The sequence below is a fragment of the Brassica napus genome, chromosome C3 (assembly GCF_020379485.1).
Source record: "Brassica napus cultivar Da-Ae chromosome C3, Da-Ae, whole genome shotgun sequence".
Taxonomy (NCBI): domain Eukaryota; kingdom Viridiplantae; phylum Streptophyta; class Magnoliopsida; order Brassicales; family Brassicaceae; genus Brassica; species Brassica napus.
The window spans coordinates 11915569-11939518 of NC_063446.1; the positions used below are offsets into that span (position 1 = coordinate 11915569).

General features: G+C 35.5%; 4 protein-coding genes across 9 annotated transcripts; all 4 read left to right on the forward strand.

The window, feature by feature from the left end:
- The first annotated feature begins 2322 nt into the window (after positions 1-2322).
- Positions 2323-4277, forward strand: LOC106392603 (translin-like). The gene is made up of 7 exons (XM_013833413.3): positions 2323-2728; positions 2960-3056; positions 3142-3257; positions 3521-3565; positions 3657-3682; positions 3770-3905; positions 3997-4277. Exons 1-7 carry the CDS (start codon positions 2347-2349, stop codon positions 4107-4109), a joined length of 915 nt encoding a protein of 304 aa, XP_013688867.2. The 5' UTR covers positions 2323-2346; the 3' UTR covers positions 4110-4277.
- Positions 4278-4344: 67 nt separating this feature from the next.
- On the forward strand, positions 4345-7326 carry LOC106392586. Of its 4 annotated transcripts, none has more exons than XM_048752518.1 (10): positions 4345-4540; positions 5139-5239; positions 5398-5548; positions 5644-5696; positions 5790-5880; positions 5979-6288; positions 6378-6444; positions 6526-6762; positions 6863-6916; positions 6993-7326. In XM_048752518.1, the coding sequence occupies exons 2-10, from the start codon at positions 5153-5155 to the stop codon at positions 7158-7160; spliced, it is 1218 nt and encodes a 405-aa protein (XP_048608475.1). In that variant the 5' UTR covers positions 4345-4540; positions 5139-5152; the 3' UTR covers positions 7161-7326. The 4 variants fall into 4 exon arrangements, with proteins under 4 accessions (XP_048608475.1, XP_013688848.2, XP_013688856.2 ...); XM_013833394.3 differs by having other exon boundaries at positions 4402-4611; positions 5365-5548; XM_013833402.3 differs by having other exon boundaries at positions 4402-4611; positions 5365-5548; positions 5653-5696.
- Positions 7327-11383: 4057 nt separating this feature from the next.
- On the forward strand, positions 11384-15207 carry LOC106420002 (indole-3-acetic acid-induced protein ARG7). The gene has a single exon (XM_048752519.1). It carries the CDS (start codon positions 12870-12872, stop codon positions 13242-13244), a length of 375 nt encoding a protein of 124 aa, XP_048608476.1. The 5' UTR covers positions 11384-12869; the 3' UTR covers positions 13245-15207.
- Positions 15208-16450: 1243 nt separating this feature from the next.
- LOC106392608 (probable LRR receptor-like serine/threonine-protein kinase At1g67720) lies at positions 16451-21663 on the forward strand. 3 transcript variants are annotated; one of them, XM_013833418.3, is made up of 15 exons: positions 16451-16624; positions 16718-16815; positions 17000-17531; positions 17933-18441; positions 18524-18656; positions 18735-18806; positions 18891-18959; positions 19044-19115; positions 19196-19261; positions 19354-19517; positions 19594-19965; positions 20038-20106; positions 20191-20377; positions 20448-20583; positions 21004-21663. In XM_013833418.3, the coding sequence occupies exons 2-15, from the start codon at positions 16722-16724 to the stop codon at positions 21328-21330; spliced, it is 2802 nt and encodes a 933-aa protein (XP_013688872.1). In that variant the 5' UTR covers positions 16451-16624; positions 16718-16721; the 3' UTR covers positions 21331-21663. The 3 variants fall into 3 exon arrangements, with proteins under 3 accessions (XP_013688872.1, XP_013688877.1, XP_013688884.1); XM_013833423.3 differs by having other exon boundaries at positions 16501-16638; XM_013833430.3 differs by having other exon boundaries at positions 16504-16815; positions 19597-19965.
- The last annotated feature ends 2287 nt before the right edge of the window (positions 21664-23950 follow it).

Consider the following 23950-nt stretch of genomic DNA (forward strand, 5'->3'; position numbering starts at 1 on the left):
TTCAGAGTCTTGAGCTAACAATGCAGTAGCTTGCTTTGAAGCTGATAAAGCCTTGTGAGCTAGTGCAACCACATGCATCACAAGGCGGCTCCGCGTCTTCTAAGGGAGATATAACTGTTGGCAACTGCTTTTCAGCTGTTAAAGGAGATGTCAACCTGCAAAAATGAAAAAAGGTTACATCATTAAGAAACTCAAAAGGATGAGTGAGATTTTACTTTAGAGAGAAAGAGACATTACAAATTCCATAAACCAGCAGACTGAAGCAACTGCTGTTCAAATTTCTCATCTTCATCAAACTGCCTCCTCTCCAGAGTCAGCTGAAATTTCAAGGAACTAAATTAGGGTCGGTATCACTTATAATAGACTAGAAAGTTGAAAACTTTATGATTAAAGAGAATACGAGTGCTATTAAACGCACCTGAGACGTTTTGTCTTCTCTTAATGCAAGTGACAGAGGCGTAGACTCTTCTCGTGGCTCTTGTGAGAGAACAGACGCAGGGAAATGTCGAGATAGAGAAGCTAAATGACGTGAGTTAATAATAACAGGAGTTGCTGTTTGTTCATGTACTGCAAAATTCTCATCAACAAAAAAAAAACACATCAGAAAGGGCTAACACAAAAGTTATTCTCGAAAAAAAAATCAAGAAACATTGTGAGGAGCCATGTCAAATCAATGGGAAGACTTAGCAATTGTAAAGAAGAAGAAGCAAAGGCACAAGTGTGTATACCAGAGGAAGGAGAAGAGAAGCCGCTTTTGAGATGTGTCTTCGTCGTAAACGTAAGGAGATGAAGAAACCAAGTTACTCGTAGCTTCCATTGAATGGCTAAGGACAACGAATCATAAACTCATGACGAGCAGATAGGCACTAAACATGCTCTAAGCTCTCTCGTGCTGCTGCCATGGAACTCCAGGGTCCAATTTTTTGTTCCCTTGTTCAAATTTTGCCTACTCATATTGGGCTTATAATTATGCCTAAACCCAAAGAAGGAAACCCACGGTAAGGCCCAAATTTCCCAAAATGTAATTAGTATTAAGATTTTTTTTTGTCAACAATTAATATTTGGGAGAATTGGTGAAATAACCAAAACAAAAGTAAAAATTAGATTTTTAGAGAGAGATAGGAAGAGAGAGAATGGTGGGTGGGTGGGTGGGGGGGGTTTGGTTATTTTCTTAATTTTTATTTTTTTTGTTGGTTATGGTGTAATTTCCTTTCAGGGAGAATTGGTGAAATAACCAAAACAAAAAAATATCATTAAACAAAATTTCCAAAAATTGTACACACAAAACATACAAAATTATCATTAATTAAATGATTTATTCTTTTTGAGTTGTTAGTATAAAGCAGTGTTTTGAAATCCGACCCGGATCCGCGGTTGAACCGGTAAACCCGGTGACCCAGAAAAAAAAAACGGTTTGGGTTTTGTGAAAAATCCAATATTTAGAAACCCACAAAAACCCGTAAAAACCAAGTAAAACCCGGAACCTGATACCGGTTGAACCAATAAATAACTTTAACTTCATTTTTTAGTTTTTAATTATGTTTTTAGATTATGTTTTATATTATAAATTTCCAATTAAGAAATTAGGTGATGATTAAAAAAAAAATTAGGTTTTCCCTTTTCAATTTTATATTTGTAATTTTTAGATTTTGATGAAAATTTCACTATGCCACCTGAAGAAAATGAAATGAACGATGGTAGAGAGAACCAAAATTAGTTGATGTGATTTGGTGTTAGTTTATTTTCGTTATTGACAATTTATTACAATGATCTTTTACTTTTGGTTTATTTTGTATTTGAAGTTTAATTTATTATTCACATTACACATTTAAATATTTATAAATTTTATGTCTTGATTTTTTTAGATGTCATACATCTTACCTTGTTAGAGAAATTTTAAATAGTTTAAACTATTTTTTTTGATATTTTGTATGTCAAATGAAAATAAAAATATAAAAACTAAAGTTAATTATTTTCTAAATGTTTTTAAACATAAAATATATATACATATCCAAACTATTATTTTACTTTCTTAAAAAACATTTACAAAATATTAAACTTTAGTTTCTATATTTTTATTTACATAGCTGATATATTATTATATAATAAAATTAATTTATTTATTAACCCGCGGCGGTTCACCTGCCGGTTGACCCAGTGATCCAGCAACCCAGAAAGTCGTCCGGTTCAGTGTCCGGGTCGATTTAAAAACATTGGTACAAAGTAAGACTTGAAATGTAAACATGTATATTATTTCGATTTGGATTGGTTTAGTAGTTCCGGTTTATTTTCATTACGGTTCATAAAGAAGAGAAAAAAAGGAAGCGGCGCAAGTTAACATAAGAAATGATGAACTCAGCGTACCGAAGCGTTCACTTGACAGCGTCTCGTCTGATAAACCCTAACCCCATCTCCTCTTCCCTTCTCCATCTTCTCCCTCTCTACTCCAGCACCCACGCTGCTCCTCCTCGCTCCTCTCCTCTCCGCCGTCGATTCTTAGCAACTCCTTCCTCTTCCTCTTTCTACATTCCTATGGCGGCAGGAGATGACCAGGTCCCTCCACCGGAGTCTCATTTGCTCGAGAAGCAGTTCGAGAGCTTCCGCGTTCAGCTCGAAGAGTCTGCAGCTTTGAGAGAGCAGATTCGCGCTGTGGTTATGGAGATTGAGTCCGCCACGAGGCTCATTCAAGCTAACCTCCTTCTCGTTCACCAGTCTCGACCCATTCCAGGTAAATGATCTAATCTCTACTGCTCAGGGTACTTGTTCTCGAGGAAAGAATGAATCTTGGAGTCACTTGGTGTTCTGGGCTTGTCTCCGGACACGAGCTGTGTACTTGTTCTTGAGGAAAGATTGGATCTTTGAATCACGCATTGACATTTTGTGCTTAAAGGTTTTCACTTTGAAGCTGTATGGTTGTTACTTGTTACTAATAACGTTGCTGTTTCTGTTGATGGAGCAGAGATTATCGAGAAAGCTAAAGAAAAGATCGATGATTTGAAGAAGTTTTACGGTCGGCTTGCTGAGATCCTTCAGAAGTGTCCTGGACAGTACTATAGGTAGATCTAGTAGCTTCTACATGTGGTAGAGTTTTGTTTCTTGAAATGGTTTAGTTAGTGATGAAGGTTTTTGTGATTTTATTAGGTACCATGGGGACTGGAGGAGTGAGACGCAGGCAGTGGTCTCCCAGCTTGCTTTTATGCACTGGCTAGAAACTGGAACTCTTCTTGTGCATGCCGAAGCTGAAGCAAAACTTGGGTGTATGTCTCTTGATCTCAGATTTACTCTTTCCATGCTGTCACGACAACCTTAAGATATGATTTTTCACAACTATTGAGTTATTGATCCTTACAATGGATGATGATGATGCCTAGGTTTGTTTTCATTATGTGGGTTTACTGCAAATCTGGAGTAGAAATCTTTTCTAATTACGTTCCTTTCTTGATGAAAATAAGCAAAACAAATGTTGGTCAAATCATCTGTCTCATTTAATTCCACTTCATTATATATCTATATATTTCAGTGAACAGTTTGGAGTTTGGACTGGAGACAGAAGATTATCTGACTGGTATGTTTCTTATAAAGAACTTGTAAATGGGTCTAGCTGGGAGTCCAATATATATTCTGATCTTCAAGCTTTTCTTTGTAAAAATTTGCAGGAATTTGCTTCATGTCAAACGATTTGGTATGATCATTAACCATCATCTCAGTTGGTTTAGGAAAACCTTTCAAAAAGTGAAAATCTTAAAATATGCAAATGATGTTGGAGCAGCCTAGGTACGTGGTGAATAGAGTAACAGCAGGAGACTATGACTGCCCGAGAAAGGTGATGAACTTCTTAACGGATCTTCATGCAGCCTTCCGCATGCTCAACCTCAGGAACGATTTTCTTCGCAAGAAATTCGACAGTAAGTCTACCTCTTTCCAAATTGTATGATATATATAGTAATACTTAGAGCTAAGTATGAGATGGTGGTGAACATAATGTTTTTTTGACAGGTATGAAATATGACCTAAGGAGAGTGGAAGAAGTATACTATGATGTTAAGATCCGAGGGTTGATTTCTGGTGGAGATCCTCCTCCTCCTAACGTCCAAGCCCAATCCTCCTAAGTCTTCACTCTTTTACTCTCGTTGCGACTTTCTTTAGATCTTGATGTAACGGCAAGGAGTTTATTTCTGTAAAACCAAAACGGCATAGATTGTGTGTCTGGAAAACCAAAACGGCAACGAATAGACAGATCCTTTTAGTTTCCTGAAAACGACAAGTGTTTTACCGTACACTAAGTGAACAGTGGGCCTTGTAGCCCATGTTTATCTTTATAATCATCATTTAACGGCGTTAAAAGGAATCCGCAAACTTTTCCGTTAACCGAGTCAGAGTGAGAGGATAAACGTTCATGAAGAACACCTGTCGTCGTTGCGGACTTGAAACGCACGTTATATTATGACTTACGCCACTTTTGGATTTCAAACTCATTAAATAGAGCTCTTGGAATCCGCACAACACTCGTCCAGCACAAGAGTCGCAGTTCATCATCTCCGTCAGTGTTCCTCTCTCTGTCTCTCTCAAGATTCTATGTTGAATGATCTCCTCTACAGTTATACTTAACTAGTATGTATCTTAGATTCTCTTACTGATAGATCGCAAATGTATGTTTATCTGATTAGGAGTTGAGTTTAAGGATGTTTATTAAAGCTGAGATTTTTTACCAGTTAAATATTTGTTTTTTTCTTTCTAGTATTGTGTATGTGTATGTGTCTGTGGCCCACTTTCTAGGTAATTATCTTTTTGTTCTTTCTCTTTTCCATTGCATTCGATTTGTTGATGACTGTAATAAACAATTTGTAGCTGCTCTCAAAGTTTCGATTTTTGTGTTTATCGTAAAAGATAATCCGACAGATATCTTGTCTATTAAAATGTCTGTTCTTATTTTTATTTTTCAATCTGGAGGCAAAAAGTCATGTTTTTTTTTTTATATATTTTTGAGAGAACATGAGTCTTGTTGTGTATTTGTTTACTAGTATTTTAGTATTATATGGATTAGGAAAATTTCAAGCTAGGTTGGTGTATAGGGAACCTACATTGTAGCGTTCTTTTCGATTACTTGTGACCTGTATGTACTTTGTGAATATTTGTAGTGTAAGAAACAAACATGGACTGGACTGGAATAGTGCCTCCTTTTGGGATGGACCCGAGACCTTATTCTCCTGAAACTTTTGCTGGATTCAAGTGTCACAGTGTGAGAACATGTTCTTTCTTCTTCTTCTTCTTCTTCTTCACTTGTGCATTTGAATGAATGTATCTTTATGACTTCTAATCCATCTTTATTTTTTCTTATTTTACATACATCGCTTATCTTGCTAGGTTGTTGATGAGAATGTTTGCCATTCAATGAAGGACATGAAGAGCTTCTTTATGGAACCTAAGCATGACAATTTCGCCGTGGATAGTTTCTTAGGCCTTGGTATGGAGAATATGGGCTTAATAAGCTCCAAGATGGAAGAGTTTTCACTTGGACTTGACTTTAGCTTTCTCCCAGATGAGTATGGTAATTCTGTTAATGCTTGAATGCTTTGTAACATTGTGAGTGAGTGTATAGTATGATTGGTTCATGACGGAGCTGTCTTTCATTTTATCTTTAAGGTGGTCTAGATCCTTGGAGCAAGCAAGATAGAGAAGCAGGTTTAAAGCCAGAAGTATGTGTTCTCCTCTCCATTACATGCTTTCTTTCTTGGCCATTCATGAAAATTAACGAACATCCTTATATTGCTATATAACTCATCTCGTAGATTCTTGATGGGTTTCTGGATGAAGTTGAGGACGTGGAACATATCTACGCATCTCACCATCCTCCTTCAACTGCCAACCATTTCCTTCCAGGTAAAATCTTATGTGATTTTAATCATCTCAATGCTTCTCTGAGCAATACGGACGTGGTTTACACACTTTTACAATCTATTCGATAACTTTACTTGCAGAAACACAAGTCAAGAAGGAAGTATCTGAATTAGATGGTGAACCTTATGGTCTTATGACCTTCAGCACAGAATCTCATTCTCCTAGTGGAAGCATCGGACTCTCCGAGTGGTCAAAAGAAACAGCTGTTCCACATGCTGAATCCAGTGGAAATGTTAAAGATGGTTTTGCTACAACAAACTCAAACGAGATGCACTGGTCTTCTTATGAGTCAGAAGATGACAGGAAACCACTATCCACTTTACTACTAGGCTCTTGGGTTGGACGAGGCAGGAGTCGAAACAAGAACTTGCTCAACACCCGTTGTACTAGGTAAAATCTTGTCTTGTTCCATTCTTATAATCCCACATAAATCAGATTTACTAATGAAGCTTGTCTTGTTCCATTTTGCAATGTTGCAGTTTAGAGTCTTTCGGTGAAACAAAGTCTTGTTTGTCTTATGACTTCAGGCCTCGGAAAGAACCTCTGGTTTGCATTACTCTCTAAGACTATCCGAGTGTTTTCACATTATTTTGTTAATCTAATTTTAAGAACCTGATATTATTGAAGGAGAGTACATTGTCATCTGATGATCCAGTAACTTCATCTGAGAGCGAAGATGACATATCTGTAACAACAATCAAATCCAAAAGCAGAAGTGACAGGAGAAAGCATCAGAAGATGTGGACTATTGATGAAGTGGTGAAGCTGCTTGATGGCATCTCTCACTTTGGTCTTGGCAAATGGACTGATATAAAGAACCTCTTCTTTCACTCCGCATCGCACCGCACGCCTGTTGATATCAGAGTATCTTTTTTCACCATCCACCTCATCAAAATCAATCTCTTCCTTTTTTTTTAGTAGTGATTAGTGTCTCAGCTTTCTTCTCCTCAAACTTATTATGCAGGATAAATGGCGTAATTTACTGAATTACAGTAACAAGCATAATGGTGATGAAGAGGTTTGTCTTTTCTTTTCTTTCCTTTTGTTCAAGTTTTGAGAAATTCTCTGTTTAATACAGTTTTGTGAATTCTCAGGGTGCAGAAAAACGACGGTGGTCAGCGGGTCGCACTATCCCTAAGGATATACTACATCGTGTAAGAGAACTTGCTTCACTCCACTCCAAGTCATTGTGTGACTTTCGTGGCTCCTCAAGAAACTCAAGTATGTCAAGGAAGAAGAAGAAGAATAAGAAGAGGAGTTGATAAGTGTTGATGGAGAAACTCTAGTAGATTAAAATCGATACTGAGTCATTTGAACTGTCCTGGAAAGTTTATGTTGTCTTTAGGATATCAGTTTTATTTGCATCTTCTATGTGGATATATGAAAACGAGAATGAGTACTCCAATTTAGTAAAGCTTTCTTTCTGTATGGGAACTCTGGGAAACACGTTCTTATTGATGGAAAACACCAATTAGTCAATTACAGGATAAAATACGAGCTGATAGAGTGAATCTCAGATCAGGTTCTCATAGCAATCTTAATCTTCACATCATGATTTATCATGTCAATCATGACCGAAGGAAGATTCATGGCATCTCACACTTTCTACCACATCAGCAGAAAATACAAAGGACGATCTTATTTAAAAACGAAACATTTCGAGAGCAAAACAAAGTACGATCTTAGTCAATGCAAACGTTGACTTCTTCTAATTTTCTTTTTTGAACTAATAGGAGCTTTGGATCTTCTTCCTTTTTTTGTAACTGAGGCTAGGAGCTTGGATAGTAAAGCACCATTAAACTTAGTACCCCAAATGCATGTTTAATTTTTTTTTTTTAAGTTTTTTTTGTCTGATTAAAAACAAAAAAAATTAAAAACGAACCAATCGCGGGCCGCCACGTGTTAGTGAGGCCCGCAAAACAGTGTAAGCACTGAAAAAACACGGCGCTTAAATAGAACTCAGAGGGGACAGTGTTTAGTTTTTATGTGAGACCCACTTACTATTATAATAATTTTTTTTAAACTCTCCTCACCTAAGCGTTTCCGTTGATGCTGCTCTTAGTGATTTGATATCTCCCTAATCCCAAAACTCATCTGCACTAACGCTAAAGACATGATATCTCCCTACGAGTACAAGAGGACTAACCCCTAAATTCTAACGTATGTAAAATATTATTGTGTTCATTTCCTCTGTATTCACTGTCCTTCGCATTCATGGTTTCTTGCAGTAATCAGTGTGTACATTCTTGATGAAGAATAATACCTCTTAGAAATCGGAAACAAGAACGCATGTTGGCTAAAATAAGATTTTTTTTTAAAAAAAATGCATATAAGATTACATAAATACCATGTAATTGGTTCAGTTTCAGATAAGTTTACATAAATATATTTTTGGAATTTTTGTTTTGAAATATGATTGTGTTAGATTGTATGATACTATATGTATGCTCGTTTTAGTTTAATTTTTTTTTTTGTGTTTGGTGGTGTTGTCCCATCCCTACAAAAAGAATATCATTATTATTTTATTTTATGTTTTGTTAGAAGAATACTGTAGTATCATTAATTGAATCATCCTTAACGTAAATAAAGTACTATAATGTATACAGTAGTTTTAGAAACCTAAATACAGACAGAAGTTTTTTTGGTAATGATTATGGGTCCATTTTTTAGCTAAAGACCACGAAAGCTGGAACTAGGCTGAGCATTTGATCCGAAACCGACTGAAAATTTATAAGTATTTAACTGGATCTAATTTTTTTTACCAAAAAATGGATCCAAAAAGAACTGACTCGAATAGATCCAAATTCGAAAAGTCCAACCTGAATAGACCTGACTTGATAAGAATTGATTCATGCAAACAAGTATATCCAAAACGATAACTTTATGTGTTATATTTATATTTTAATTTATGATTTAGTTGAGTGTCTTTTTGTTTATGATTTTCATTATTATTTTTGTAATATTTTTAAGTATGAAATTTTAAATGCCTAATTTAGAGTTTACAAATATTTAATTTCAGTTAAAAATTATTTTATTTCAGTTATTAGTTGTTTATTTTGGTTATTAGATAAATATGATAGATTTCAGCTAAATTTAGATGGAATTTAAGTATTTCGAGTTCTAAATACCCAAACCACACCGAATTCGTTACATACCCTAAAATTATATGTATTCTACAAGTATTTTAATTATAGATCCGAACCGACCCAATCCTGAAAGAAACCAATCTAAACCCGAACAAAAAAAATTCAAATATTTAGTTGGGTCCAAATGTATAGGATCCAAATAATCTCGATCCAAAAGAAACCGATCGGAAGACCCAATGCCCAGAACTAGCTGGAACGGTCAATTCAAGTTCAAGTTCAGGTCGTTACAAGTTGAGTTGTGAATTATTGTAAATATATTAAAAATCATAATGTGGACTTTTTAAGATGATCCCTCGAATTGCATTTGCTTATATAAAAAGTAAATAATTTAATTGTTTTTGAATTGATTGTATAAGTGATTATGCAAAAGTAAAACCTTACATGAGGTGGTAACAGACATGCAAGCTTATTGTGAGGTGATTCATGAGTTATAGCATTCATGAATCAAACGGTCTTTTATGTAACATTGGATATAACAGCAAACACTCTCTAACTTCTTTCTTGTGCCCCAATTCGATCGGAGGGGGGCAGTGGGGCACGATCTTCAGCTTGCTGGTCCATTTTTGAATTCCAGTCACTATCGAGTATAATAACAATGTCTGTTGTTTGCAAGTTCAAACCAAAGACTACCGGCAACGCACGTGTGCTAAGAACAACCATGAAGACTTGTGTGACTTGTGATGATGTTCAATGAAAAAATAGTTTGGCCCAGCTCAAAATAAAAATCAAATCGCAAAAAAATGAATCATAAATTTGTAACCTAGAAAAAAATAAAGTTAATAGGAGAAAAATATATATTTAGGCCGTGTTCATTTGTACATCTGGAAGATGCATCCAAATGGTCCATCTAGATGTCTTATCCAGATGCTCCACTGGGTGTTGTTCGTTTTTTCATTTCGTCCATGCATCCAGATGAATCATCTGAATGCAACTATGTTCGTTTACTTTTCATTTTTTAACTTCCATCTACATCCAGGTGGACTTGTTAATAAAATAATTAAAATATATTTTTTTACGTTTCGGCGGAAAAATAGCATTTTTACGGTTTTGGCAGAAAATATTTTTGAGGTTTTTGAGGAAAAATGTGTTTTTGGCGAAAAAGTGCATTTTTGTGGTTATGGCGGAAAAATACGTTTTTATGGGTTTGGCGGAAAAATACATTTTTGCGGTTTGGACGGGAAAAGTGTGTTTTGCGGTTTTGGCGGGAAAAGTGTTTTTGACGGGAAAAGTTTTTTTTCACGATTTTAGCGGGAAAAGTTTTTTTCGCGATTTTGGCGGGAAAAGTTTTTTCATGATTTTGGCGGGAAAAGCATTTTTACGTTTTCGACGGGAAAATACATTTTTTCGGTTTTGGGTGGGAAAATACATTTTTTCGATTTTGGCGGGAAAATGCGTTTTTCCGATTTTGGCGAGAAAATGCGTTTTCCAGTTTTGGTGGGAAAATGTGTTTTTCCGGTTTTGGCGGAAAAATTCTGTTTTCCGGTTTTGGCGGGAAAATTGTGTTTTCCGGTTTTGGCGGAAAAATACGTTTTTCCGGTTTTGGCGGGAAAATGCATTTTTTCGGTTTTGGCGGGAAAAATCAATTTTTCCGGTTTTGGCGGGAAAATTCCGTTTTCCAGTTTTGACGAGAAAATTGTGTTTTTCCAGTTTTGGCGGGAAAATGCTTTTTGCGGTTTTGGCCGAAAAATGCTTTTTGGAGTTTGGCGAAAAAATTCATTTTTTTGGGTTTTGGCGGGAAAATGCGTTTTTTTTTTGTTTTGACGGGAAAATGCATTTTTTCGGTTTTGGTCGAAAAGTGTGGTTTTACTGGTTTGGCCGAAAAATGTGTTTTTATGGAAATGTGTGTTTTACGTTTTTTTGCGGAAAAACGCATCTTGCGGTTTTGGCGGGAAAATGTGTTTTTCAGTTTTTGCGAGAAAATACATTTTTGGTTATAGCAGAAAAATATATATGCAAAAAATTAGAATTTAGGGTTTGAAAATAATATTTTGATTTTAAAAGGTCATTTTTGTCATTTATCATTTTGGACTGAACTAGATGCATCTGCATCCAGATGCACCATCAACACTCACCTTCATTTGCGTGAGAATTTGAGATGAGTTTTTAAAAATTCAACTGGGTGATCCATCTGGATGTAACATTATAATGGATAAAACGAACATCGATTTCCATCTAGGTGAGCAAACGAACATGGACTAAGTTAGCACATGTTTCATGGTTTTGAGTTCAGTATTTTTTACCCAGCATATAAACAAAATTGTTATCCTTTATTATAAGCTGATAAACTTAATTAAAGATTAAATTTCTATATTTTATAGTGTTTTATATATATTCTCATCCTAATAAAAAAGGTTTAGATCATTTTTAATTAGTAAATCTAAATTCCAAACCATGTACTCTAAACTTAGAAGGCAATTTCTACATGTTATGTGGCCCGATATTCTTTTTCTATCTTCAAGGAAAAGGGAGAAGTACTGTATAGATAACATCATAAGAGTTGCACATGCTTGCATTAAATTAAAGGCAGAAGTATCCAGCTTAGTTTCACAATAGCAGTCGTTGTTACTGAATTTGACAGACTCAAACCAACTGTACAAAACACACACACAACACAAACATTACAGAGAATCTGAGAGAGACATTTTGGAAGAGAAATGGTGTAACAATGAGGTTCTCTTACTCACTTAGAAGCAAACATATTTGTGAGTTCTTAGGGGGATGAACCCTAATCAATGATACTCTCTTTCTCTCTTATTTTGGACCCTCCAATATTGACACTTCTCCATCTATGTAACCTCCCAGGAGACAATAACCATTTCATCATCTCTATCTCTATCTTGTGAACTACATTCGTCCCCGTCTACTTGTACGGTGCTTTTTGATCGATTAAAACTCACATGTAAATGCTAAGTTACCTTATCATACAGATTCATAATCAGAGTTTATATCTGCCAAGTATAATCCTGCTCACATTTAGCAACATCATTGCAGAGTTCTGTAGTACTCCATGTAGACAAGTCAAGAAGTGATCTGATTCTAGAGCCAAGCATTTCTGCAGATCAAACTGATGCATGAATCATAAACCAGGGTCAACTTTTGATAGAATAGATTAATATACTTTACCTAAAAAGTTTTGTTGCTTTTTCATTTAAGTATTAGTTTTGAAGTTTTACTTTTTATATTCGATTTTAAGCCGTCTTTTTTTCTTTTCAGTTGCATTCCTACATAAAAATTTCAAATGATTAAAAGAAAACAACTTTAAGGAATTAACCTTATATTCCAAGATATTCGTCTCCAAGAGTTAAGAGAAAACTTAGCATAGATCTTTAGTCTAATTCTTGCGGGAACACATGTTCCTATCAACTTTCTCGAAGAAGATTTAGACCCATCCCTGGACTCCTTCCTTCAGATCTTATCTCCTCTCTATCTCTGCTCTTATTCACTTATGGAGTAGTCTTAATCCCCCCCATGAACTTCAAGAACTCTGACAGCAATTTGAACTAAGCAAAAAAAGTGTAGAGCAGTTTTTTTATTGCACATCAATCTAATTATAGAGTGTGTGTGTTCGTACAATTTCGTATGAAAATGCAACTTTATGAGCAAAAATGATTGAATAAAAGTACTGTATCATTTTAAAGTTGCCCATATCTCACCCCTTTTGGCTACCTGTCATGTTCAAACATTTAATGAGGAGCTCTGATAACTCTACTTCATATATATATAAACCCATTCTTCACCTTGTACTCTCATCCAAAGATACATCCTCTCATCACAACATTCTATCTATCTTAACTTACTATATATCAATCTTCTCCTCCTACTAAAATGAAGAGCAAGTTCATCAAGTCCTGCGAAAAGAAACTCAAAATGATGACATGCAAAGTCATAACCCCTTGTACGTTTTGCAAGACATGCTGCCAAAGAATTTACCAGGCGTTCGAGAAGAAAGCTGAGGTGATACCAAAGGATGTCCCCAAGGGACACTTGGTTGTCTATGTCGGTGAGGAGTCCAGGAGGTTTGTGATAAAGATCAGCTTGCTTACACACCCACTCTTCAAGGCATTGCTGGATCAAGCACAGGATGCTTACGGTTTCAGTGCTGACTCCAGACTATGGATTCCATGCGATGTGAGTACCTTCCTCCATGTTGTCCGTTGCGCTGGTGCTCCACGGCGTCAGAACAAGTGCATGTGTATCTAGGAAGGTTCTTGTACTGGGAACTCGAGACATTCATTGATTTATCCGGGTCCACGTTTCCCAAAGAGAATGTTTGTTAATGCTAAGCTATTGCACTACACTAAGAATGTAAAACTTTTTGTATTGAATGTCAATAATTCAGCTGGGAGAAAATGTTATTAGCTAAATGGCAAGCAATAAACTCATTTAAAGTTATGTATCACACTTCTCCATCTCCAACGCCACACGTGAAGCCACTAATGCCCGAGCTTGTTACTCAATAGAACACATTAAAACATGAAAAGTGACTGAAGAAACATACAAGAGAGAAAGCACATAACAGTTTCACCTTCCCACACATCTCAAGACAAAGGCCGAGCCGTCTTGAGAGCATTGTATTGCTCCGGGAATACGTTTGCAAAACATATGGCAGATTCGGGTACGGGCATGAATGGTAATTGAGATACTCATATTAATTACACTTCTTTGAACAATAGTATTTGAGATAAATACTATTGATCAAAGAAATGTAATTGTGACCAAAATATTAATTACACTTCTTTGACCAATAGTATTTGAGATAAATAAAATTATTTATAAAATCAATGCAATTTGTAATTAATTTTCAACTGAAAGTAAGTATAATTTGCATTGGAATTGTAAAATGACATTTTTTGTGTAACAAGAAAAAAATGTTAGAATGATACTTATTATGAAATAGAGGGAGTATACATTTTTGGATTGAGTTAGTTTGTATAAACCTAATAATATCCAAATAACCTATATGTTTATAAATGTCATCAAACAACTTATAAAAAAAAAGTAAAAATTATCGCCTGCACGCTCCCATTACTTACCTAATTTTAAGTGATTTCTTACCTTTTTTTCATAAATCAAGTCCATAATAGAAACCACCAAGTTTACCCAAAGAGATGGTTTAGTTTTTGTCGGAGTGTTCACACAATAAAAGGATCTTGTCATGCAGTGTTTGCCTCTTAACAATTTAGTACAGATGATCCAAATGGAGAGAAAATACAAATGGAGTTTCGACTGAATAAAATAAAACCAATACGTCGAATACAATTAGAGTTTGAAACGTACTTAAACGAAGAGAAGATTCTAACGCCTATTGGGAAAGGCAAAAGAAACATACTCCATTTTTTGACCCAAAAAAAAAACATACTCCATTTTAGTAATGCAAGAGACAGAGTGCTCATTGGCCGATGCGACAATGGTTTAGGAAGTCGATAAAACAGTTAAACACTCATATCTCAAGTTTGTCTAATCTTCCTAAACCCTATGGTGCCATCTTCTCAATGTTTGACGGTTGCTGGAGTATTATTAGTCTCAATGCAAAAAAAAAATATTTTACCTTTTAATTGATCCATGCATTTTATTGGCGTTTTCGAAAATAATGGCGTTTTCGAAAATAAAAATATTTTAGCCTTTTTACAATTTTCAATAGAGTAGCTTGACGAAAATAAAGTAAAAAACAAGTTCAACTATATCCGAATAAAATCTGACTATCTGTATAATTAAGATATTGATCACATCATGCTTAGGAATGATTAATTAAATTCTGGTGTTTAACCCTAATTGATATATCTAAATTTCTTATTCAAACCTTTTTCAAATCTATCTACAAGATCACACAACTTGAAGTCTTGAACATATCCATGCTCTGTTTTAATCTATCTACAAAATCTTTTTACCACTTATTTGCCAAAAAAATTATAACATTGATTGATGACTTTGAATTTGTCAATTTCTTAATATGAGGATTAGGCCTGGGCAGTTCGGGTCTTCGGGTCGGGTTCGGGCCGGTTCTTTCGGGTCCGGGTCTTTTTGGGTCCTAAATATTTAGACCCAATAGGTACTTAGAAATTTTCGGTTCAGGTCGGTTCTTCTCGGATCCGGGTCGGTTCGGGTCTATAATTAAAATACCCATAAAATACCCGTAATTTTTCGGGTCCATATCGAGTCCGGGTCAGGTTCGGGTATTTAGGATTTGAAAAGGACATGATATACTCAATTCCATCAACTTAGTTGAATATTTGTCATATATATCTAAAATTTTACAAAATGACTTATATGAAACTATTAATAATTAAAATAAAATATTTAAAAACTCTAAATTTTACATTTTAAAGCTTTATATTACTTAAAATGTTAAAAAATAATAACAAATGTTGTTCACAAAAGATATTTCAACTAAATCATAAAATAATATATATATAATAGAACACAAAAAAATCATAGTTTTAGATATACATGTTTTTAAGTCGGGTACAAATCGGTTCTTATCGGGTCGGGTCTATTCGGGTCGGTTCTTCGAGTCCGGATCTATCCGGGTCGGTTCCTTTTCGGTTTCGGTTATTTCGGGTTAAAAAATTTAGATCCAAAAGGTACTTGTAAATTTTCGGTCCGGTTCCGGATCAAGTATTTTTGGGTCGGTTTCGGTTCGGGTCTTCAGATCCAGGTTAAAATGCCAGGGCCTAATGAGGATGATAGGAGTACATTTTGTCTACATTATTGTTAGTTAGAAAAGGACTACAATATTTCACTCAAGTTATATCTTACATTTTATTATGTTAAAACATTATGGAAAACACTGAATTTCAAGTTTTCTAAATTTCAAACATTATAAAACCATAGAACATGTATGTGGGAGACTTATTTTGGGAATGCTGTCACGTGTGTCCCACTCGTTTGAGTCACTACTAGGGTCGATTAGTTAACGATCAACTTTTCTATTTGATGTCGATAAAGAGAATAATTAATGTTGTTTATTTCCTTCTTCTTCTTGGGATACCGAAAACACTTCGACGTATACGGTTCAAAACAAAAACTTATCTTTGTATCTGTGACAAAATAAAGTCAAGTATCTTGATCAAAATAAAAATAAAGAATAAAGTCAAGAATATACCGAATAAAAACTGAATTTCTGTCATTAATCAGATTCATGTTTAGCGTATGATATATCAGAATATTTATCGTTTTTCTCAGTTACAAAATAATCATTTTCACTTAAACAAACATGTAGATTATTATAAAAATTCGCTTATCGGGAAACATGAAACGACACCGTTTTGGTAGAAACAGCAGTGGACTGAGAATCCTCTACGTTATGAAAAGTTGGACCACACATGATCTGGACCATTAAATTAAGTGTAAAGCCATAAGAACCGTTAGATGTCAAAAACTCGAAGCCAGTAGAGTCCAGGCGAAGATGGACCCCATATTTCACCTTTAATACCTTTCTCTCTCTCCCTCCACTCCGGTGCAAAAGCTGCTCACATAAGAAAAGCAAACACTTAACGAGGAAGAAACAAACTCATCTCTTCCACGCCCCCCTTAAGTGTTTTAATTGTGTTAATCAGATCTCTCTCAAGAGTTTAAGACAAGTACTTAACTTTAGGTTCTGTTTCTGGGAATTTCTAATTATTCCCTAACTTTTCTGAGATCACATTCACTTTTTTTGTAAAACTGTTGAACAGTGTTATGTCCGAGCTGGAGATGATGAGAGTCTCACTGCTTTTGTCGTGTCTGCTAGCTTCAACTTGTCTCTTCACTTCTTCATCTGCTCAATCCGCAGGTAATTGTCTGTTTTTGAGTACTCTCTGATGTTTTCTTAGTAAGGTTTCTCCTTTATTTTGAAAATCTCGCCTTTCGTTAGTTCCCTGAGTTGAGATTTGAGAAAAAAATGGAATCTTTGTAGGAATTGAAATTGATTCCAACATAAAAACTCAAACTTTTGTTATTGTTGATGATGGGGGCAGGTTTTGTGAGCTTGGATTGTGGAGGCACAGAGCCATTCACTGATGAACTTGGACTTAACTGGACACCTGATGATCACCATCTCTTCGGAGCAACCGCTAATATATCTTCACTCAACGAAACAAAGACTCAGTACACCACTCTAAGACACTTCCCTGCCGACTCAAGAAAATACTGCTACACTCTCAACGTCACAAGCAGGAACCGTTACCTCGTGAGAGCCACTTTCCTTTACGGCAACTTCGACAGCAACAATGTGTATCCCAAATTCGATATCTCCCTGGGAGCAACTCATTGGACGACCATCGTTATCTCCGAAGCCGCCACGGTTGAAACGGCGGAGCTGGTGTTTCTGGCTTCTAGTCCTAGTGTTAGTGTTTGTTTGTCCAATGCCACGACGGGACAGCCGTTTATATCCACTCTTGAGCTTAGACAGTTGAATGGTTCAATGTATCTCACTGAGTTTGAAGACAAGTTTCATCTCAGTGTGTCCGCACGGATAAACTTCGGTGCAGAAACTGAAGATCCTGTGAGGTTAGTCCGTTTCCTTGGATAGATGTTTTAGAAAAAAAATATTTCACAATGTTTCTTATGAAAAAAATTGATAATTGCAAAAAATGATGCATTTATAATAGTGATTTAATGTGTTTCTTAATACTCCCACACATTAATAAAATCATTAAACTTTCTATTATACCCCTAACGAATACACTGTTTTATTTGTTAATTAACGAGCTGAGAGATAAGGATAAAAGTGGAAAATCCATCAAATATTTGCATTGAAAATATAAAAACACATTTATAATGAAACAAAAATTTAAACTGTACAACAATATTTAAAATGAAACGGAGGGAATATATGTGAAGTGAGGTAGTAGTTCATAATCTGCTTCTTGAGTCCACATTGTGCGGAGAGAATAAGTTGTTGATTGCAGGTATCCGGATGATCCATATGACAGAATATGGGAATCTGATTTGCTAAAGAAAGCTAACTATCTCGTGGATGTTGCTGCTGGTACCATGAGAGTGTCAACCACATCCCCTATCGACAACGGCGCGGTGATGGACAAACCTCCACAGAAGGTTATGCAGACGGCTGTGGTGGGTACCAACGGGTCCTTAACTTACAGGATGAATCTCGAAGGCTTCCCTGGTAACGGCCGGGCCTTCACATACTTCGCTGAGATAGAGGATTTGGCTGAAGACGAGTCGAGGAAGTTCAGGTTGATTCTGCCTGATCATCCTGAGTACAGCAAATCTATTGTTGACGTCAAGGAGAACACTCAGAGAGCGTACAAGGTTTACGAGCCTGGCTATGTAAACATAACCCTTCCTTATGTGCTCAACTTCCGGTTCGCTAAAACGGCTGATTCCTCGAGAGGACCTATTCTGAATGCTATGGAGATTAGTAAGTACCTGGAGAAGAGTGATGGTTCTGTTGATGGTGAGTTTTTTGCGTTTCTTTTTTTTTGTGGGTTTAGTGTTTAGTGTTGTGGTGTCTCTAAGGTGGTTGATTGTGTTTGCAGCAAGTGTTATGGCTGATTTGGCATCTCTATATTCTTCAACTGTATGGGGTCAAGAAGGTGGTGACCCATGTTTACCGTCACCGTGGTCGTGGGTGACTTGCAGTTCTGATCCACAGCCAAGAGTTGTTACTGTGTAAGTAGCTTTATTTGAAGCATGAGCATCTTATGATGGTTCATTATTTTTTACTTTGCCTGTTGTTAATTGCTTCAGCAAGCTGTCGGATATGAACTTGACCGGAGAGATACCTTCTGAACTGACGCAGTTGACTGGTTTGGTTGAGCTGTAAGTTACTTCACTTTTGTTATCTTTAGAAACATATAGATGTGTTTCTCTGTTATTGATGTTGCAACTTCTTGTCCATGGCAGATTGCTTGATGGGAACTCTTTGACAGGTTCAATACCGGACTTCTCTAGGTGTCTGAACCTGAAAATAATGTAAACAACACACTCTCTTTAGGATCAAAGTTGTCTATTGGTTTTGTATACATGCTGATGGACTAAATTTTTTTGATGTGGCAGTCACCTGGAGAACAACCGGTTAACCGGAAAGATCCCTTCCTCGTTGGCTAAGCTCCCAAATCTTACGGAACTGTAAGCAACTTAGAAAAGGATCTTAACTGATATGGTGGTTGGACAATGATTGTGTTCTTAACTTGCATGATGGTTTGCAGGTACTTGCAGAACAATATGTTAACGGGGGAAATACCATCCAGCCTGACCAAGAACGTGATCTCGAAGTAAGTCTTTTCGTCTGATTCAAGTACAGAGTTAAACTATTTTAGCTAGATCAGTACACTCATGTTTTCTTCTATGTGTGTATATTGTGCAGCTTCTCTGGGAACTATAATCTTAAAGAAGGTGGAGATAAAGGGAGGAAGCTCGGTGTCATCATTGGTGCATCAGTTGGTGCTATTGTTCTCCTAATCGTCACCATTATCTCTCTCATGTGCATGTGCAAACTAAAGGAGGATAACAAGATGAGGAAAACTTCAGGTATTTTGTTTTACTCTTTTGCATCTTGTGTTTGGATTAATGTTACTCACCTTTTTCGTTTTTGGTTTACTTTCAGCAGAGTTAACAACTCGTCCCACGCATGTTCAAAGAGCGTCATCTACCTTGAGTGAAGCTCATGGAGACGCTGCGCATTGCTTCACACTCTACGAGATCGAGGAAGCCACAAACAAGTTTGAGAAGCGGATTGGGTCAGGAGGTTTTGGAATTGTGTACTATGGTTTAACAAAAGATGGGAAAGAGATTGCAGTGAAGGTTCTTGGGAATAACTCGTACCAAGGAAAGAGAGAGTTCGCTAACGAGGTTACATTACTCTCAAGGATACATCATAGAAACCTTGTGCAGTTTCTTGGTTACTGCCAAGAAGAGGGAAGAAACATGCTCGTGTATGAGTTCATGCACAATGGGACTTTGAAGGAGCATCTTTACGGTAAAAACATATCCTTCTTACTCTTTATTTGCTGCAACAGTTTCGCTTTTAACGTTATGTTTTCTTGTTCAGGTGTGGTACCACGAGACAGGAGAATCAGCTGGATCAAACGACTTGAGATAGCTGAAGATGCAGCCAGAGGTTCTTGCGAAACCTTATTACAAAACAAAACATAAAGAGTTCTTGATCTCTCTGAGTATCTGATTTTGAATGTGTTTGTTGTAGGGATCGAGTATCTTCACACAGGATGTGTTCCAGCGATCATACACAGGGATCTCAAGACAAGTAACATCTTACTTGATAAACATATGAGAGCAAAGGTTTCAGACTTCGGTTTGTCGAAACTCGCAGTTGATGGAACCTCACATGTCTCCAGCATTGTCCGTGGCACAGTTGGATACCTAGACCCTGAGTAAGCTATATACGCATAAACTAGCGCCACATATCTTTAACTTTGACACTAACACAATGTTATTATACAGGTACTATATATCGCAGCAGTTAACGGAGAAGAGTGACGTATACAGCTTTGGAGTCATTCTTCTTGAGCTTATATCAGGCCAAGAAGCCATATCTAATGAAAACTTCGGTGTCAACTGCAGGAACATAGTCCAATGGGTTAGTTTTCATCTTCTAGTTTTTTTGCATTCAGATTTTTGGTTTTTGTTTTGTTGAGTTCTAATATATAAAGGATTTGGACTTATCCACTTAGGCATGGGTATTTCGGGTATTGGTTTGGTTCGATTTAGTTTGGTTTTCAGTTTTTTTCGGTTCAAGAAATATAGGATCCGTGTGAAATTTGGTTTGGTTATTTCAGTTTTCGGTTACAAAGTTGGGAACCGGCTAATATCAAAGATAATTCCGGGTCCAATTCACTTCCGGTTTCACTCCGGTTTTTGGTTAATTCGAGTTTAAAAAATCTGATACTATAATTTAAAGTTGAAAGTTAAGAAAAAATGGTATCATAGTTTGTTCGTTTGTTGATCTAGAAAGAGTTTATTATCGGTCTTAAAGTGGATTCGGTTTGGTTTTGTGTAGGCAAAGATGCATATAGACAACGGAGACATTAGAGGGATCATAGATCCAGCACTAGCGGAAGATGACTACAGTCTCCAGTCAATGTGGAAGATTGCGGAGAAGGCGTTGCTGTGTGTAAAGCCTCACGGGAACATGAGACCGTCGATGTCGGAGGTGCAGAAGGATATACAAGACGCGATAAGGATGGAGAAGGAAGCTTTGGTGGGGAGAGGAGGGATGTCGGATGAGTTTTCAAGGAGCTCGGCGCATTCGTCGTCGTTCAACATGGGAATGCGTGATAACTATGTGTCTATTGATGAGTCTGTCTTGACGCCAACAGCTCGGTAGTTGAGGAGGAGTGGAGGATTCGGGTTTTGTATAGAATGCATGATGCTTGCAATCACTCATGTGCTTTCACGTTGTTTGGTATTTTTTCTTTTTAATTGATATTTTTTTTTAGTTTTTGAGGGTAACACTATGGTTTTGGAGACTCGAGCTTGCCAGAAACGCTTCGAGCTGTTTTTTTATAACTTCTTGGTAGTCATTTGGGGTTTGTGAAATATATTAATGTTATTATATTCCACGTTAAGTTTTAACTCGAAAATTATTTCTCGTTCTTTTTGTTTTAAATTGTAAAATTGAATTCCGTGAATTTTATAGTCATTTTTATAATAGTTTTGATTGAGATGAACATTTGAAATCTTCTCTAAATTAATCGTGGAGCATTACAACATGTTTTCATAGTTATGTGTTATCACGAAAATGATTTTTAGAATTGTTAGAAAAATAAGGTGGTCTATATAAATATATAATATGTTTTTTATTAAAATAAGTATCAAATTAATTAGCAATGTACAAAATAATTTTTTTTTCTTAAATAAAAACTACGGAACCTAATATGGTTAACAAATATATGACAATTAGTGATTATGAATAATACATATTTGATAATAATTTGTTTAACCTCTCTTTTTTTGTTTAATTTTATACTATTAAAATAAATTAAACAATCACACTACGCATATAAAAAAAATATTTAGATTTTTTTTATATGTTATATTTTTAATTTTTTAAAACGACTATAAATTACTAAAATTCGTAAAAGTCAAACTTTGAAAATTTTGTGATCAATGGTTTAACTTTTTTTGTTCAAGCAAGATACAAATGATCATATATCGTAGAGGTGGGCGTTCGGATACACGTTCGGGTTCGTATCTTCGTATCGGGTATTTCAGTATAAAGATATAGAACCTGTTCGGGTATTTCTACACTTCGAGTTGGGTTCGGCTATTTTATGTTTGGGTTATGATATTTTGGGTAGGGTTCAGATATTTAAATTTTGAAAAAAAAAAATAAATTATTCATTGTTAAAGTTTTTTTGTATTTAAAATATATTTTAACTTAACTAGTTTTCTAATTTTTAAAAGATTAAACTATTAATAGGCTTGGAGATAAAGACACTAATTTAGTTGTTGTTTTGAAATTTTGGTTGCAACTTTTGTTAATGTAAGAACCAAGAGCTTGATATATATTTTAAGTGAGTAGCAAATGTTTTTGTCCATAATTATATGTATATTAACTAATTTTGAGCAATAAACATCATTAATATATAAATTTTGAATAAAATGAGAGAAGTAAACTATAAATATACGGTTAAATATACTTATGTTTGGTTATCTTCGGATATCTATTTGGGTTAGGATATTACCTGTTCGGATTCATATATTACTCGAACTGTGAAATAAGTAATTTTTGTTGTTGTTCTAGAATTAGATGATTTTTATACCGAGCTGGTGAATAGATACTAGATAGATATTTATATTTCGAGTCTGTACTTATATTTTATAACAGCTTGATATAATAGATTTGAACACTAACATGTTAATATAGTTTGCCGGTGATTTTTTTTTCAAAATTTTGATTCTTAAATATGTATCTAGAGTGAAAATAATTTTTACAGATGTCTTTTTTTTTTTAAATTGACACTTATGTAATTCACCGAATTCATTGAAAAAGTTAAGAAAAATAAACTTAAATCATATCAATGAAACAAAGACGAGAACGAAAACACAATTTTATAGAGGTAGAAAATGAAATCACTTATGGAGAGTCAATATTAAACAAATTGAAAGCAGAAAACCTAATCCCCTTTTTGTCATTATACAATCGATGTTGCCTATTTGGTTCTGGTGATTTGTGTCAGCCGCAAAACTTAATTTCTTTCTGTGCATATGAAGTCTTAAAAATAATTAAAATGAAATAAAATATGTTAACTCTTCAACAACAATGATATATTTAAGAGACCAACATTTGTATTCGTCATTTTATAATCGATAAATATTGCAATATTGCAAAATGTTCAAACCATTTAATATATAAACATTATAAAAACTCACCTCATGTGCGGATTATCATCTAGTATGATAGTAGTTGTCATCCTTAGAGAGTGAAAAAAGTAAAATCTTTCTATTTTCTCCTCTACAATAGAGTAACTCTATTATAAAGTAAACCTTTGGAACAAAACTTACCCTATAATAAAGTTACTACATTTTTATGAGAATTATAGAAAAAATGTTATGAATCATGAAGTGGATGGTCCATAACCTAGACCATACAAGTTCAAGACTAGAGTCCATTGGGGGTTTACATCCAGCCACATGGAAGACCCATTCAACCTTAGTCTTTATGAGTTTGATCATGTCATTATGTAGAGTATCTTTGTAATCAATTATCCCTTTGACTCTACCTTGTATGAACCACTATATATAGTGGTGTAAGCAATAAGAAAGATACAACACATTCTCACAAACCTTCTCTCAAATCTTAACACGTTATCAGCACGAGACTCTCTCCACCTGAGCAATCCCATCCGCCGGCGATCATCTCTTTTCCGGCCATCTCTTCCGGCCCTCAGCCTTGCTCCGCCGGCCAAGTCTATCCCTCTCACGGTTTTCCGGCCAGCTCCTCC

What these genes read in the sequence shown, in the direction of transcription:
- LOC106392603 (XM_013833413.3), top strand. Translation starts at nt 2,347, where the DNA reads ATGATGAACTCAGCGTACCGAAGCGTTCACTTGACAGCGTCTCGTCTG. An exon ending in AGCTGAAGCAAAACTTGGGT is followed by an intron (nt 3,258 to 3,520) that starts GTATGTCTCTTG and finishes TATATATTTCAG; the next exon opens with TGAACAGTTTGGAGTTTGGA. An exon ending in GACAGAAGATTATCTGACTG is followed by an intron (nt 3,566 to 3,656) that starts GTATGTTTCTTA and finishes AAAAATTTGCAG; the next exon opens with GAATTTGCTTCATGTCAAAC.
- LOC106392586 (XM_013833394.3), top strand. Translation starts at nt 5,153, where the DNA reads ATGGACTGGACTGGAATAGTGCCTCCTTTTGGGATGGACCCGAGACCT. An exon ending in CTCAACACCCGTTGTACTAG is followed by an intron (nt 6,289 to 6,377) that starts GTAAAATCTTGT and finishes GCAATGTTGCAG; the next exon opens with TTTAGAGTCTTTCGGTGAAA. An exon ending in AGCATAATGGTGATGAAGAG is followed by an intron (nt 6,917 to 6,992) that starts GTTTGTCTTTTC and finishes GTGAATTCTCAG; the next exon opens with GGTGCAGAAAAACGACGGTG.
- LOC106420002 (XM_048752519.1), top strand. Translation starts at nt 12,870, where the DNA reads ATGAAGAGCAAGTTCATCAAGTCCTGCGAAAAGAAACTCAAAATGATG.
- LOC106392608 (XM_013833418.3), top strand. Translation starts at nt 16,722, where the DNA reads ATGTCCGAGCTGGAGATGATGAGAGTCTCACTGCTTTTGTCGTGTCTG. An exon ending in GAAACTGAAGATCCTGTGAG is followed by an intron (nt 17,532 to 17,932) that starts GTTAGTCCGTTT and finishes TGTTGATTGCAG; the next exon opens with GTATCCGGATGATCCATATG. An exon ending in GAGTGATGGTTCTGTTGATG is followed by an intron (nt 18,442 to 18,523) that starts GTGAGTTTTTTG and finishes TTGTGTTTGCAG; the next exon opens with CAAGTGTTATGGCTGATTTG.